The following is a 14,001-nucleotide window of genomic DNA, read 5'->3' as shown; positions in this document are numbered from 1 at the left end:
ACACGCAATCCCACACATCCGCTTCCAGGGGGACACACGTGCAGTTAAAGATAGACACACGGAGCGAGGCGCGCGCGCGCACACACACACACAGTCTCTCTCTCGCCCTCCCTGTCTCCCACACACGCCCTTCCGCTCCCTTCTCCCCCTCCCAGCTCCCGAGCCCCTCAAGGACTGCGGGGCGCTCAATGTCAGACCAAGGGAAGCGGGCGGCCGAGCAGAGCGCGGTGCGGCGTTGCCGCCAGCAGAGGGCAGGCGAAGGGAGCGGTGCGAGCGCCGCGGCTTCCCTCCCTCTGTCCCCGGCGTGTCAGTGCCGGCTGGGCTCGCAATGCCAGGAGCAGCAGAGGGGCTGAGCTGCTGAAGGGCACCGGCGGCGGCAGGGAGGGAGGCGGCCGGCCCGCTGGCTGCGCTGCCCCGGACTCCCAGTGCCGCAGGAGCCCGGGCCAGGCTGGAGAGCGCTCCCCGCACAGCATGGAGGCGGGCAAGCCGAGCTCCTCGCCCGGCAGCCGGGACGATGGCAGCAGCAGCGCCAACGCCTTGCAGGCGAAGCCGGCGCTGGGCAGCCCGGGCGGCGGGAAGGAGCACGGCAACTCGGTGTGCTTCAAAGTGGACGGCGGCAGCGGCTGCGAGGAGCCCGGGGTGGGCTTGGAGGAGGCCGAGGGCGCCGGGCGGCAGTATGGCTTCATGCAGCGCCAGTTCACCTCCATGCTGCAGCCCGGGGTCAACAAATTCTCCCTCCGCATGTTCGGCAGCCAGAAGGCGGTGGAGAAGGAGCAGGAAAGGGTTAAAACTGCGGGGTTCTGGATCATACACCCCTACAGCGACTTCAGGTGAGTCCGGGCCCCCCGCGCGCTCCCCGGGGAGAGACCCGCCCGGCTGCCCCGGGGCGAGGGCCGGCGGCTAACAGGTGCCTTCTGCACTCAGGGACCCCCGCCCCTCCGCTTCAGCGTGGCGGCTCCCCTCTGAACAGGAAAGGGACCCCCCACCCCAGGCAGCGCGTGGACAAACTTTGGCAAATAAAGTGCAGCCAGCCGTGCAGAGCGCCGCCGTTTGTAGCGCGCCCCGGGTCACGCCAGTCCCCCATTGTGCGCACCCTGCAGCGTGTCTAATGGCCGTGCGCTGGGGACTTTCTCTGGAAGGAAAGGCGTTGGGGGGCAGTGGAAAGGAGCTGCCTGGGGGCAGGCGGCATGGTCCCGCGTGTGCAGTGTGGCTCTGAGCGTGTGCCCAACGCGCACGCCTCGGGATAGCCTGGGGCGGCATCTGGCATCTCTTGTCTTCAGACGCCGTAGGAACCCGGTGCCATGGCCAGCAACGAAGCCCCGCCGGGCTGTGCAAGGGCAGGACCTGAAACCCAGCGCTGGCTTCCGAGTCCCCGAGGGGGGAGGGGAGGAGAAGTGTTCCCAAAAACGCCCGACGACCTTGGCTACGAGTCTGTGATTACAACTTTGGGGGGGGGGGTCCTCTTCCGGTCCCAAATCTATGTAATATACAGCTTCACGGGGAGAAGAAGGAAACTAGCAAGGTAGAGAGGCAAAGCTCAAGACGAGAGTTGGTGCGAAAACAGTCAAGCTGGAGGGTACTTTTTGCCAGTCGGTGCATTGTGCGAAGGCTGCAAACACTTGAGACAGACATCCCTTGTCACGTTATTTTAGAGTGAGAACTCGCTGTTCGAGCTTTGCCATTTGATGCTGAACGCACGGCGTGAGCTGTTCAGAAATATTTAAAGGTTATATATCCATGTGAATAAAATGCATGGACTTGAACAAGGACTAGGTGGACGGAGGGGGAATGGAGGTTTGCTTAATGATTTTTTTTGCACAGAAAGAGGTTTGTTCCTATTTAATTTACCTGGAGCTTGAAAGTCATCTAGAGAGCGCTCCCACCTTGAGCTATCGTTGTGTACTGGGGAGAAGGAAAACAGGGAGAATTTCTACCCGGTCCCTAAGTGGGAGCTAGCCGTGGTGCTGAATGATATGGTTTCTGAAAATCCCGGGCCAATGCTAAGCATAACCTTGGAATCTCTGCCCTTGTGTTTCCTGGAATATGAAGTATGTCAATGTCCATATATATACAGTAGAAAATATAATTGTGCACAGAAAGGGCACAAAAGATGCTGAAGAAGCAGACAATGTTAAGAATCGATGACCTTTTCAATTTAATCCATTAATAGTTGGTTTGAAAGCATTTCCAAATTCATGAGGTCTGTCAGGTAATATAAAGCTAAAAAGGTTCTGTAGTATCCTCAGAGAGGGGAAAATGACCTTGCCCACATCAGGAAAAGCTTATTTTGTTTCACATAGTGTCACATTATTGTATTATGCCAGGAATATATTGGAGTTCATGCTTCAAAGGAACTCAGAAATCACTTATTTATTTCTATTTTTTCAAATACTATACAAAATTTGCTTATGATTTAAATATATTATAGACTTTAACTGCACCTACATTTTTTTCAGAAAATTAGAGTGCAATATGACTTTTTATAGTTAAAACGGTAAATGTAATATTCAATTAGAATGTTAATGTCAAAATATTTTGATTCGCTTTCAAACATCAAAATATACAATTAAAATAAAAATGTATTTCCAAAAGGTACAATAATAAACATATAGGGAGAACTGTATTCATATTAAAAATCAATTCTTGTGAAGAATTAGTTGTTTTACTACTTCATAAGAATTGGTTGGATGCCTTCGTACAATTTATTAATTGCAATTATAGTAGTACTTTCTGAAATAATAAATGTGCTTAAAAGGGTTGATAGTGTAAGTAAGCAATTCATCATTCTCTTCATATACATAGAATAGTGAGTGACTGTCATAGAAAGGGATACACCTGTTTAAATCAAATAGTTACACTGTTCTATTAAAGAAAGAAGTAGGTTAAATAGTACATTTTTCAAAAGAAATGAAAGAGAGATTCTTATTAAATCCTTGGTTCCAAAGGGACTATTTGCAGAGTGATGTATCACTCAATGGGATGTACTGGAACATTGCACTCAAGCCCAAGTAAAGGTCAGCACAGCTATGAGAGGAGCAGAGCAGTCACTAAATTGTGACTCTCAGAGTCACGCTTCAATCCTTGCTTTGTCCTTGATCCCTAGGGGCAGTAAGCTGCATTAGCTCTTTTCTTGGAATAGTTTTTTCCCCTTTCCATGCTAGCTCAGCTGCACTGGCAGGTGCATGTGGAGAGTGGAGCGGGGACTCAAGCTCCATCTATTCCCCACTTGTCCACCCACGCCCTTCCTGCTTAGGAAGGGAATGTAGCAGCCTGCACAGGGTCTGGTGATGTGGATAGCATGCGCAGGCAATTAAGGAGGATCATTATACCCCCTTGTTTCCCTGCATGAGTGGGTTGCCAGGCTCACAGTTCAAACTAAAGTGAGTAATGGTGGCAGAGTCTCGAATTTTAGGCAAATGTAGAACATGAGTAACTTTACTCATGTGAGTATTCCCATTAAAATCAAGTGGACTACTCCTGTGATTAAAGTTATTCAGGAGTATACGTAGTTGCAGAATTGGACTCTTAAATGATATATACAGTAGAATAATATTTTATGTGATATTAGTTTATGAATTAAATAGATTTCTGCCTTACGGGTGGAACATTTTATGCTGATAGACTCAGATGAAATAGATGACAAATATACTGATGGTAATCTAACACACAGTAAGGACGGACCTTTTTATTTAAAAAAAATGGTATGAACAGTAGTGTGGAAAGCTCATTGCATAATATGTAAAAACTCAGTAATTTGATTCAGTTACTAAAATTGTTGCTGTGTTTAGCACTATGTTTTCTGGAAGCATTAGCTTGTCTATGCTGCAGAGAAGACTGTGTTCTCCATCAGATATGTATGCTTTTAGGGAAAGAAGTTCCATAAGTATTACGTAGTTTCCCCGTAAAGGGATCATTTGTTTCCAGTAGTCTCTTGCAAGAGAACAACTCCATCTTCTGGGGTTTAATGTCTAATTAGCAAACCATTATGTAAGCTCTGTACTAAATACATGTCAGAAACTCTGTAGAATGCCTCCATTTATCTCTTCACAATCTACCGGTGATTACTGAATCTGTAACCCTGGATAAGATTTCCTTTTGACTGTGATAAACACACTGTTGTAACTCATACAATTGTTTTTGTTACAGGGTGTCTATTAAAATGCTGAGTGTCTTCTGTGGGATGTAGAGTGTGATCCATTGAAATCAATGGGCCTGCTCACATGTGTAAGGGCTACCCATGTAAAAGATAGTCGCAGTATTGGGCCCTTAATCTATCAAGCATGCTGTGAAATAGAACACCGATAAAGAGATATTTGAGTTGCTCTGAATGACTCACTTATTTTTGTATATGTTTTAATCATTTGATCGCATGCTGATTATTGTATTTAATGGCTAACCTTGAAGTAGTATGACTTATTCATTATCTACTTCCTCTATTAGGGATATTTTATATGGCTGATTTTCAATTGGGTGCTTGCCCCTAATTACTCAACCCTGCAACATTTAGGTACATCAGTAGTCCTATTAACTTAATTGGGACTGATCATTTGTGTTAGGGTCTCAGGGTCAAGCCCTGTGAAATCTTTCTTTTATACATGACAGACTCACAAATCAGCTCACATCTTCATAGAATCTATGCAATTGTGCATATATTATATAATATCAGGCAGTATACATACAAAAGTGAATTAGGAAACAAAAGAGAAAAAAACTTTAAGATTTAGAAGGATGGATATTCTGCTTTACAAAAATGGCATTCAACTCTTGACAGTTTTAATTGTCAGAATCCCTGTGCTGAAATCTTCTATGTTAGGGGTTCAAATCCTCCTCCTCCTTTTATGATGCCTGAAGAAGAAAAAAATAAAGCCAGTTCTAAAACTTCAGCAGAAAAATTCAGGGTTTAGTGAATGGAAATGGGGTATGCCAGATTCAAACCTTAAATACAACTAATATTAAACAGTAGTGGTTTTTATTTATATTGCATCTACCCAGATCCACAAAGGTCCCAATTTTGGCTTCACTGCAATCCACAGGACTTCTGCCAAACCCTGTACACACTCACTTGATGTCTAAGTTTTCAGAGTAAAAATGTCCTAGGTGCCTATGTTTCTGTCTCTGAGCATGTGCATTGTTGCCTCCCTCTGGGAATCCAGATGTCTATTTCCCTCCTAAGTCCTAGAGCAATTCACAAACCCAGGGAAGATAAGCATTCAGCCACTTAAATCGCATATGGGGCCTGATCCTGTATGCATGCTCATAGGCTGCCTACTGGATTGGATCCCATTCAAATCTGGCCATTGGAGGTGGTGGTACCACCCACTTTATTATGTTTTAGCTCAGTAGTTAGAGCACTCACATGGGATGTGGGAAACCCAGGTTCAATTTCCCTCTCTCATTTTCTTAAACTAGTACGGCAATTCTTATGAACAAAACTTTTACAGAACATGAACTCTTCCTTTTGTGTGCATGAAAATGGAGAAATATAGGATAGTTTGAGTATAAAAAATGTCATTGACTTTTGGCCTTTTGCTTACTATATTCCCACAACTTTTGAACTTTTCACTGAGCTCATCCTACTACATTAGCTAACAGCTGACATGACAAAATTGCAGCTTTAACTCAGTTCACGGAAGCATTTAATCAATATCAGGGAATACTTCCTGGCAATAAGGTCTACTAAGCTTTGAAATAGTTTCCCAAGTGAAGTACCAGATGCTCCATCATTTCTGACATTTCAAAGTAGATTGGACAAAGCAATAGGAAGTGTAATGTAGGGTCTAAAACTTTGTCTTCATGGAGGAGGGATGGACTAGATGACTATTATTTTAATTTGCATAATGCCTCACTAATGGCAGTCACTATATGACTTGTTTGTTTAATGCTCAATTATCCAACTTGACTAACTAAAGTTAGTCATCAATATTTATTTTAGACATCTAAATACCAGTTACAAATACTTTTGTTAAAATTTAGGTGCATTGATAGTATCCCAGTGGGATGAGGGACATGGTTTCTTGCCCCCTAGTCCTCTCACCATCATCAAGCAGAGCTGATCAGACATGCAAGTGAAAGCATGCTTCCCTGACTAAGGTTACTGCAGTAGGCCCACACCCTCTGTACACCCTAATGCTCTGGGAAGGACTATGCCTTCATTTATTTAAAGAAATAATTTCATTTGACTGATACATTATCCTTATGGCTGAAGATAGTGTAGCATTAAAATGCATGGTCTCAGCCCATGTGCATTTCCAGTATTTCACTAGAGTGTTGTTGTACTTTAGTATAATAATACATTCATTACATTGCATCTCAGAATTAAAATATGCAATTTTCTTTAGCATTTTTTCCTCATCTTTTTACAGGCAGGTCAGTATTTCTAATTTACAAACAAATTCTAAGAAAGTTAATTTAGATGCAGCAATATATCTAGTCACAGCGGGAAAGAGAACTCAGTACACTTAGCAAAAAAATCCAAACTCTCATTTTTTCAAACTACTTTCAGTTTAACTTAGAATTTTCCCATAAATTTAGTAGCACCCAAAGGAAGTGCACATCAGTTCTTGTTCTTCATAAGAAATGTTCACCTTTTAGTATTCAGCTAGTCTCTGCACATTCCAAACAAATATATGTATGTGTACTGTGTTCACTTGTGCCTCTAGAACATGGTGCTTCTTGGGTATTTTTGAGTCTTTAAAATTTTGTGCTTGATGATTAATCGTATCATGGTAATTTTTCACCTTTGCTTCCTGTACTATTTGCTGATTTGTTTGTACTTCAATGATATAAAGTTCTTGATTTTATTTTATTTTGAAACGTATACGTTGTGAGATCAGCATGATATTTGGAGTTGGACAAGAGGATACAGGTTACATTAGCAAGGGGAAAACTGTTCTTATGAGCTGCCGGTCACTGTATTTTGCAACCTTTTTGTTGGCCAATTATCCTAGGCAGCATTGGCATCCACTTCAGCAGAGCTCTGTCCTTGTTTGTCATTTTATAAAGGTATTTCTGGAGTGACCCATTTGGAGGAATTTGAAGTTAGTGTATTGTGTGGTGTATGCATGACACAGTGATTAGAGTACAGAACTGAGAGCCAAGGTTGTTGGGTTTATTCCCAGCTTCACCCATAACTTACTTTGGCAAACTAAAATGACTTCTAATTTTGAATGTCTCTGTTCTGAGAGTCCAGTGTGAGACAGCTAGGTGTCTCAAGACACTCAGAAATAATACCTACTTACCTAAGAGGAATATTGAATATTGTGAGGCTTAATTAATGTTTGTAAAGTTATTTTGAGAGTCTCAGATGGAAGGCACGATATAAATGCAAAGTATTATTTTTATGAGAAAAATATAAATGTACAAACAATAGTGAAAATTCACTTAGTTTGCTGAAGTATGAATTTCTCAAGCAATGTGCTGTCTCCTTGTGCTTTCACCTGTATGTGTGAGAGCCCTACCTTTCTATCAACATGAAATTTTTAAGAGAAGAAACTCTTAACCTAGTTTGTAACATTTAATTTTTAACCGTACAGTACAGTGCTTGTTAATTGTTTGAAAGGCCTTTAGCCATCTATTTCCTTGGTTCTTTCCCAGAGGCTTGATTTAATTTTAAAAATTAGAGTATTCAGTTCTAATTATTGGAGGGCTCATTCTAGACATATAGCAAGGTATGTTAATAACCAAAAACGGTATCAGCTGGAGTCAACGTCAGTGGTATTTGAAGGACACTGTCATTTAGCTTTCACAAAAATTGTATGTGAATAGAGTGTTGGTAGTCAGAATCCAGAAATTCAAGCAAGTTGCATGATATTTTGAAATAGACCCTTTCCCCCCCCTAAACTCCTAATGTTGCTGCTTTTGTTCATGGTGCAACTTAGTACAAAGCCAGAATAGACCTGTTTTTGGAAAATGTTTATTTCATTTCCACAGAAATACTTTCCATCAGTCTGCAGAATAAAATAACGGAGGCCAAATTCTGGTCTCAGTTACACTGGTGAAATTCCCTCAGTAGGGCTTGTAGCTGTGTAACTGAAAGCAGAATTTGGCCCTTCCACTCTGTTATATAGAAATCTATACAATGAAGTATATTTTTCAGTAAGTTGTTGATTGATATCCTAACAGATTTCAACACACTGCTGTGTCAAATCAACATATTTTCCAAATATGAAAAAATATCACAAATAAGTGATACTTGTTATGCCATGTAGCTTGTTTTGTCTTGAATAGGTAAATGCTGAAATAAGACAGGTTCCTTTGAATATGAGATTAGAAATGGTCAAAGCAGTAAAAGAGTTTAATTATAGACAATTGTCACCGTGCTTCCGTGGGTCACAACTGAGAATACCAAATTCAGGACAAACTGCTGAGAAATAGGGCAGATATACCCCAAAAACTTGAGGTTATTCTCCCATGAGATATATCAAACCAGCAACAAAAGTAAACTTCTATTTCACCACACTGGTGAAGTCAGAACAGCAGTTTCAATAGGCATTCCAGTTCTTGTACTAGGGCTGTGCATATGAGGGAGGTTGGACCAGAAGATAGATGAAAGTACTCTGTCCTGTAGCTGTGGCAGAAGACTAAAAGAGGGCCAGCAGACCATGTGGACATGTCTGGGCTGGGGGGAGTTCCTGACTGTTAAACTGTCCAAGGTCCTCATAATCTAGGTTGGGAACAGGACTATTACTTTATGGTGGTTTTTTGTTTGTTTGTGTTGACTAAAGATGGCTCTAAGGTAAGGGCTATAAACTGAACTGGGTGTGGCTAACTTTTATGCCCGGGCTGGTGATCAGGCCCACCAGCCTACACACGTCTTTAATAAATCCAAGCAGTATAGTTGCTGCAAAGATCAAGGTTGGGAGTAGATAGGGCAGTGATCTTCCAGAGTATTTCTGTTTTAAGAAGGGGTAAAAAATATGAAAAACTTTATGAGCCAGAGACTTATTAAACAATAGAGGTTGCATGTGTGGGATAATTCAGAGATAAATAATCTGATTTAGGGGCCTCCAAGACCAATATAGGATTTTAATTGTATGTATTCTCTCAGTGACTATCCAGTGACTGTTTATCACTTTGTATTATAGGTGCTTAGTGGAGTTAGAAAAGTAACTCAGACATGTGTTCTACTGCCTTTTTTATGGTCTACTAATCTATTGTTCATCGGTCTAAAAATGGTGGCGGTGAGAACCTGTGTGTGTGTACATCTGAGGTGAGGGATGGATATTTTTACTATAGCTATTCTAAGAACAGAATAAAATATTAAGAACAAAAGTTTAATGTACTAGAAGAGTCACGTCCCTTGGGCTCCTAAGTGATGTGGGACTTACACTCTGAAATCACTTAGGTGACTTTTGATAATTTTACTCCATAGTCCCATGCATTGTCTGAAATGAATCTGAATCAGTTTCATATTCACTGTTGGTCGGATTACATACTTGCACACGCTGTGTTTTCCAAGCTAACATTAACTTTTCAAAGTGTGACCTTCTTTCAATAATCTGAATGGATTTTGTGTTTGTTGTTTAAGTTCTCTTTTTGGCACATAAGCATAACATTTAATCCCCTTGGCTTCCCCCGTATTTTCCCTTACCTCCAGCATTGTTGAATTGGTGTATTGATTATTGTTTGATTTCTTAGACCACAGTAGTCAATAAAGGTTCAGTCTCCTAAATGGCTACAGTATCAGGAAGATTATTATCAATGTTATTAGAATGAGAGACACGAGGAGCACATGAGACACAATTGCAATTTACCACTAGTCTCTTTATTAACACATCCACAGAGCAGATAAACAATATTACAGTAGAGCGACAGAGAGTGTACAAAGAGTTTAGCCCTACAGCTGTCATTACTTACCTCTCATGCGGTGGAACCACATAGTGTCAGTCATCCTCCTCCTCATCTTCATGGTCCTAATCATGACCAGTGGGTGTTACCCTGGTGTGTTCCAAGGTACACAGGCTGAGATACAACTTTTATAATGGTACACTGATGCCCACTGAGGTTCATACATATTTATGAAGGTTTCAACCCCTTTTCCTTATCTACACTTCCACACCCAACTAAATTTAGGGCACCCCACTTTTCATAGGCTAACTTGTTAGTTCCCCTTACATTTATTAACATTTACATTATTCAATCACCATAAAGACTTGTGGTTATCATATTACTAATACCCTATGTCTGCAGAAATCCCCAGAATACTCTAACTGGCTTTAACTGGTACATTACAGAACATAGCTCCTAAATACCAGCAGTATAAAACACTTAATGCAGCATTCTGTCTCATGACATCTTGAGATACAGGGTCATTGCGCTCTTGTGACAGCTTACAATCATTCTAGGGTCACTTACTGGGTAGTTGCTTTTGTCAAGTCTTTCCTTAGGCCTGGGGTCTTTTTTGGCTAAGCTAAATATCTTACAGAGCCGAGGCCTGTAGACTCTATTACAACATTAATTAATACTTATATTTACGATATAGAGGTGACATATAACTGATAACTTTGTAGCCAAGGATAAAATATATTGTCTAATTGGATGTTCTAGTTAATATTGGGATTCAGCGTAAATGCCAGCCAGTCTGTTTGAATTGTTCATCACTGACAGTCTATATACTATATGGACTAAAGCAAATTAACATTTCTTCTTTTGAAAACTTAAACCTATCTTTCTTAAGGAACATTAACATCTGACTAAAAATGTTTTCCCAAATCTCTCAAATAAAATCTCTTCTGCTGAAAGAAAGATCCACGTTCATTATATTTAGTCAACTGAATTTAAAGTGAACCTGGCTGAAAAGTGAAAATAGACTTTGACTCAAGTGTTTTCTCAACCCAGTAAGTTAAGAGAAGGTTCCTTCTAGTTTATCAAAACAATAATAGTTTTAACTGTTAGAAATAATTTTCCTTTTACTTTTCATGATTATATTTTCAGATCATAAGTCTGTCATTGAAGCTTCTATGAGTGCTACTTCTAGCAGCTTATCAGTGGTTACAGCTATAGGCAACTTTACTTGCAGGCAAACACTTTCCTTTGTCACCTTTAACCCATACGTTGGGTGGATGATGTGAAGAGCAAGTACTGGGGCTGTGCAGAGTCATTTAAGAATAGGAAATACTTTGTCTGAACTCTCAAAGATCAGAAAGAATTTCTGTACTATGACACTTCATAGTGGATAGTGGAGAATAAAACATTCAACCAAAATATAAATCTTGCTGGTGAAGTAGATTGTTAAATTCTCTTTATATTTTATTGGTTTTGATTTTATATATATTGATAAATATTTATAGGTGGAGCATGTAGTTAATGTTGAACAAGTTTTCATTTGTGAGGATTCTTTTTAGATACTTAGAACTCTATCAATCTTCTGCCTCTCACCCTGAAAATTGGCATATAGAGTGGATGGTGAAAAAGGCAGTGTTGTATAAATGAGGTTGGGGTATGGAAGGAGAAGTGCATAGGGACTTCTGACTCATACAGTGTAGGGATGGATGATTTTTGTCTTGCTTTGAAAGATGAGGATAAAATTAAATATTGAAGTGCTGTTAGCCACTGAACATTGTCCACCCTACATACCAAATGAGGCAGGATTGCTGCTGAAAATATATGTCATCATTTAATAAGATTGCATCATAATAGATACAATCAGGGGGCAGAGTTAAGGTTGCTTACACAACCTTAACTTTGTCATTTCCTGTATGTTTTTGTGTATTATGTATAGTTGTAAGTATTCTTTACTGCCTTGCTATCAGAGAATGACATAAAATAATATTTCTGTACAAAAAGTTCCATCCCTCGAAAGCACAACAAACAATCTTAATTTGTATATTCTAATGTGGTACTTGATTGAGGATATAATACCAACCACTGTCTGTAAAAGGTAAAATGAATAGATATGTTACCTTTATTTAAAGTTTGCAGGTGCAAACATAGGCGCGGGAACTAGCGGTGCGGCAGGTGCTGCAGCATCCCCAGGTTTTACTGTGAAAAGTTTGCTGGTGCTGTCAGAACGAAGCTAGCATTATTTCGCGGTTCTTTAGAATGCCGGAGCTGTGCTGCACCCATGTGGTGTGAACGGGAATTGTGCTTTTTCACATTGCTTTTGAACACACATGATTTACAGTTTCGTTAGCTGGGTTTCAGCATCCTGGCTATAAAAAGTGTTCCAGTGCCATTGGATGCAAAATCTGGTCACTATAATCCTGTAACGCCCAGGGTTACAATAAAAAGTTTCTTGACCCTTCAATGATCATGCTGCCATGGGATAAAAGGGAAGGTCCTTTCATGGATTGAGAACTGGTTAAAAGACAGGGAACAAAGGGTATGAATTAATGGTAAATTCTCAGAATGGAGAGGGGTAACTAGTGGTGTTCCCCAAGGGTCAGTCTTCGGACCGATCCTATTCAACTTATTCATAAATGATCTGGAGAAAGGGGTAAACAGTGAGGTGGCAAAGTTTGCAGATGATACTAAACTGCTAAAGATAGTTAAGTCCAAAGCAGACTGTGAAGAACTTCAAAAAGATCTCACAAAACTAAGTGATTGGGCAACAAAATGGCAAATGAAATTTAATGTGGATAAATGTAAAGTAATGCACATTGGAAAAAATAACCCCAACTATACATACAATATGATGGGGGCTAATTTAGCTACAACAAGTCAGGAAAAAGATCTTGGAGTCATCGTGGATAGTTCTCTGAAAATGTCCACGCAGTGTGCAGAGGTGGTCAAAAAAGCAAACAGGATGTTAGGAATCATTAAAAAGGGGATAGAGAATAAGACTGAGAATATATTATTGCCCTTATATAAATCGATGGTACGCCCTCATCTCGAATACTGCGTACAGATGTGGTCTCCTCATCTCAAAAAAGATATACTGGCACTAGAAAAGGTTCAGAAAAGGGCAACTAAAATGATTAAGGGTTTGGAACGGGTCCCATATGAGGAGAGATTAAAGAGGCTAGGACTCTTCAGCTTGGAAAAGAGGAGACTAAGAGGGGATATGATAGAGGTATATAAAATCGTGAGTGATGTGGAGAAAGTGGATAAGGAAAAGTTATTTACTTATTCCCATAATACAAGAACTAGGGGTCATCAAATGAAATTAATAGGCAGCAGGTTTAAAACAAATAAAAGGACGTTCTTCTTCACGCAGCGCACAGTCAACTTGTGGAACTCCTTACCTGAGGAGGTTGTGAAGGCTAGGACTATAACAGAGTTTAAAAGAGAACTGGATAAATTTATGGTGGTTAAGTCCATTAATGGCTATTAGCCAGGACGGGTAAGGAATGGTGTCCCTAGCCTCTGTCTGTCAGAGGGTGGAGATGGATGGCAGGAGAGAGATCACTTGATCATTGCCTGTTAGGTTCACTCCCTCTGGGGCACCTGGCATTGGCCACTGTTGGTAGACAGGATACTGGGCTAGATGGACCTTTGGTCTGACCCGGTAAGGCCTTTCTTATGTTCTTATGTTCTTATGATGCTTTTATTTGAATATGCTGGAGATGATAATACAGAAAGGATTACCTGAAAAATTGTTACATTACATTCTCTGTATTTATTGACACATTCAGAGTAACAGGGAACTCAGAGCAGAAAAGTCAGCCACATAAAGTGAATCAACTAAGTAATCATGTAACTCGATGTAACAGTATCATGCTTCTACTTACATTCATTCACATTCTACATCAATATCACATTTCAGCCACATATGTATCTGTTAATAGGTAGGGGGACCACACCACACACAGCACTGGGTATATTTTGCCATCTAGACCTTTGTGGAATTTTTTATACAATTATTAAATAATATAAACATATTGAATATCTTTTACCTTTGTTTTCTGCAGTGTACTTTGCATGCAAAATATGAAAGTCTTCCTCATTTTTTAGGTTGTAACCAGGATTTTGCTCCAGGGTTTTTGCCGCCGCAAGCGGCGGGAAAAAAACGCACAAAAAACCCAAAAAGCCGCTATCACAATTGCGATCGGTGGCACTCCGGCA

The 14,001-nt window shown here is 40.7% G+C and overlaps 1 protein-coding gene across 1 annotated transcript in view; it reads left to right on the top strand.

Moving 5' to 3' along the window:
• The first annotated feature begins 471 nt into the window (after nucleotides 1-471).
• HCN1 (hyperpolarization activated cyclic nucleotide gated potassium channel 1) overlaps nucleotides 472-14,001 on the top strand; it is a 295,938-nt gene continuing 282,408 nt past the window's right edge. Inside the window, exon 1 of the mRNA XM_026649260.1 lies at nucleotides 472-830. Within this exon, the coding sequence (XP_026505045.1) occupies nucleotides 472-830 (359 nt within the window). The remainder of the gene's footprint in view (nucleotides 831-14,001) is intronic.

This window comes from Terrapene carolina, unplaced genomic scaffold, assembly GCF_002925995.2.
Source record: "Terrapene carolina triunguis isolate 2854851 unplaced genomic scaffold, T_m_triunguis-2.0 Scaffold69, whole genome shotgun sequence".
Classification (NCBI taxonomy): Eukaryota; Metazoa; Chordata; order Testudines; family Emydidae; genus Terrapene; species Terrapene triunguis.
Note: the sequence above shows the minus strand (reverse complement) of the source record. Positions and strands in the feature narration are given on the sequence as shown.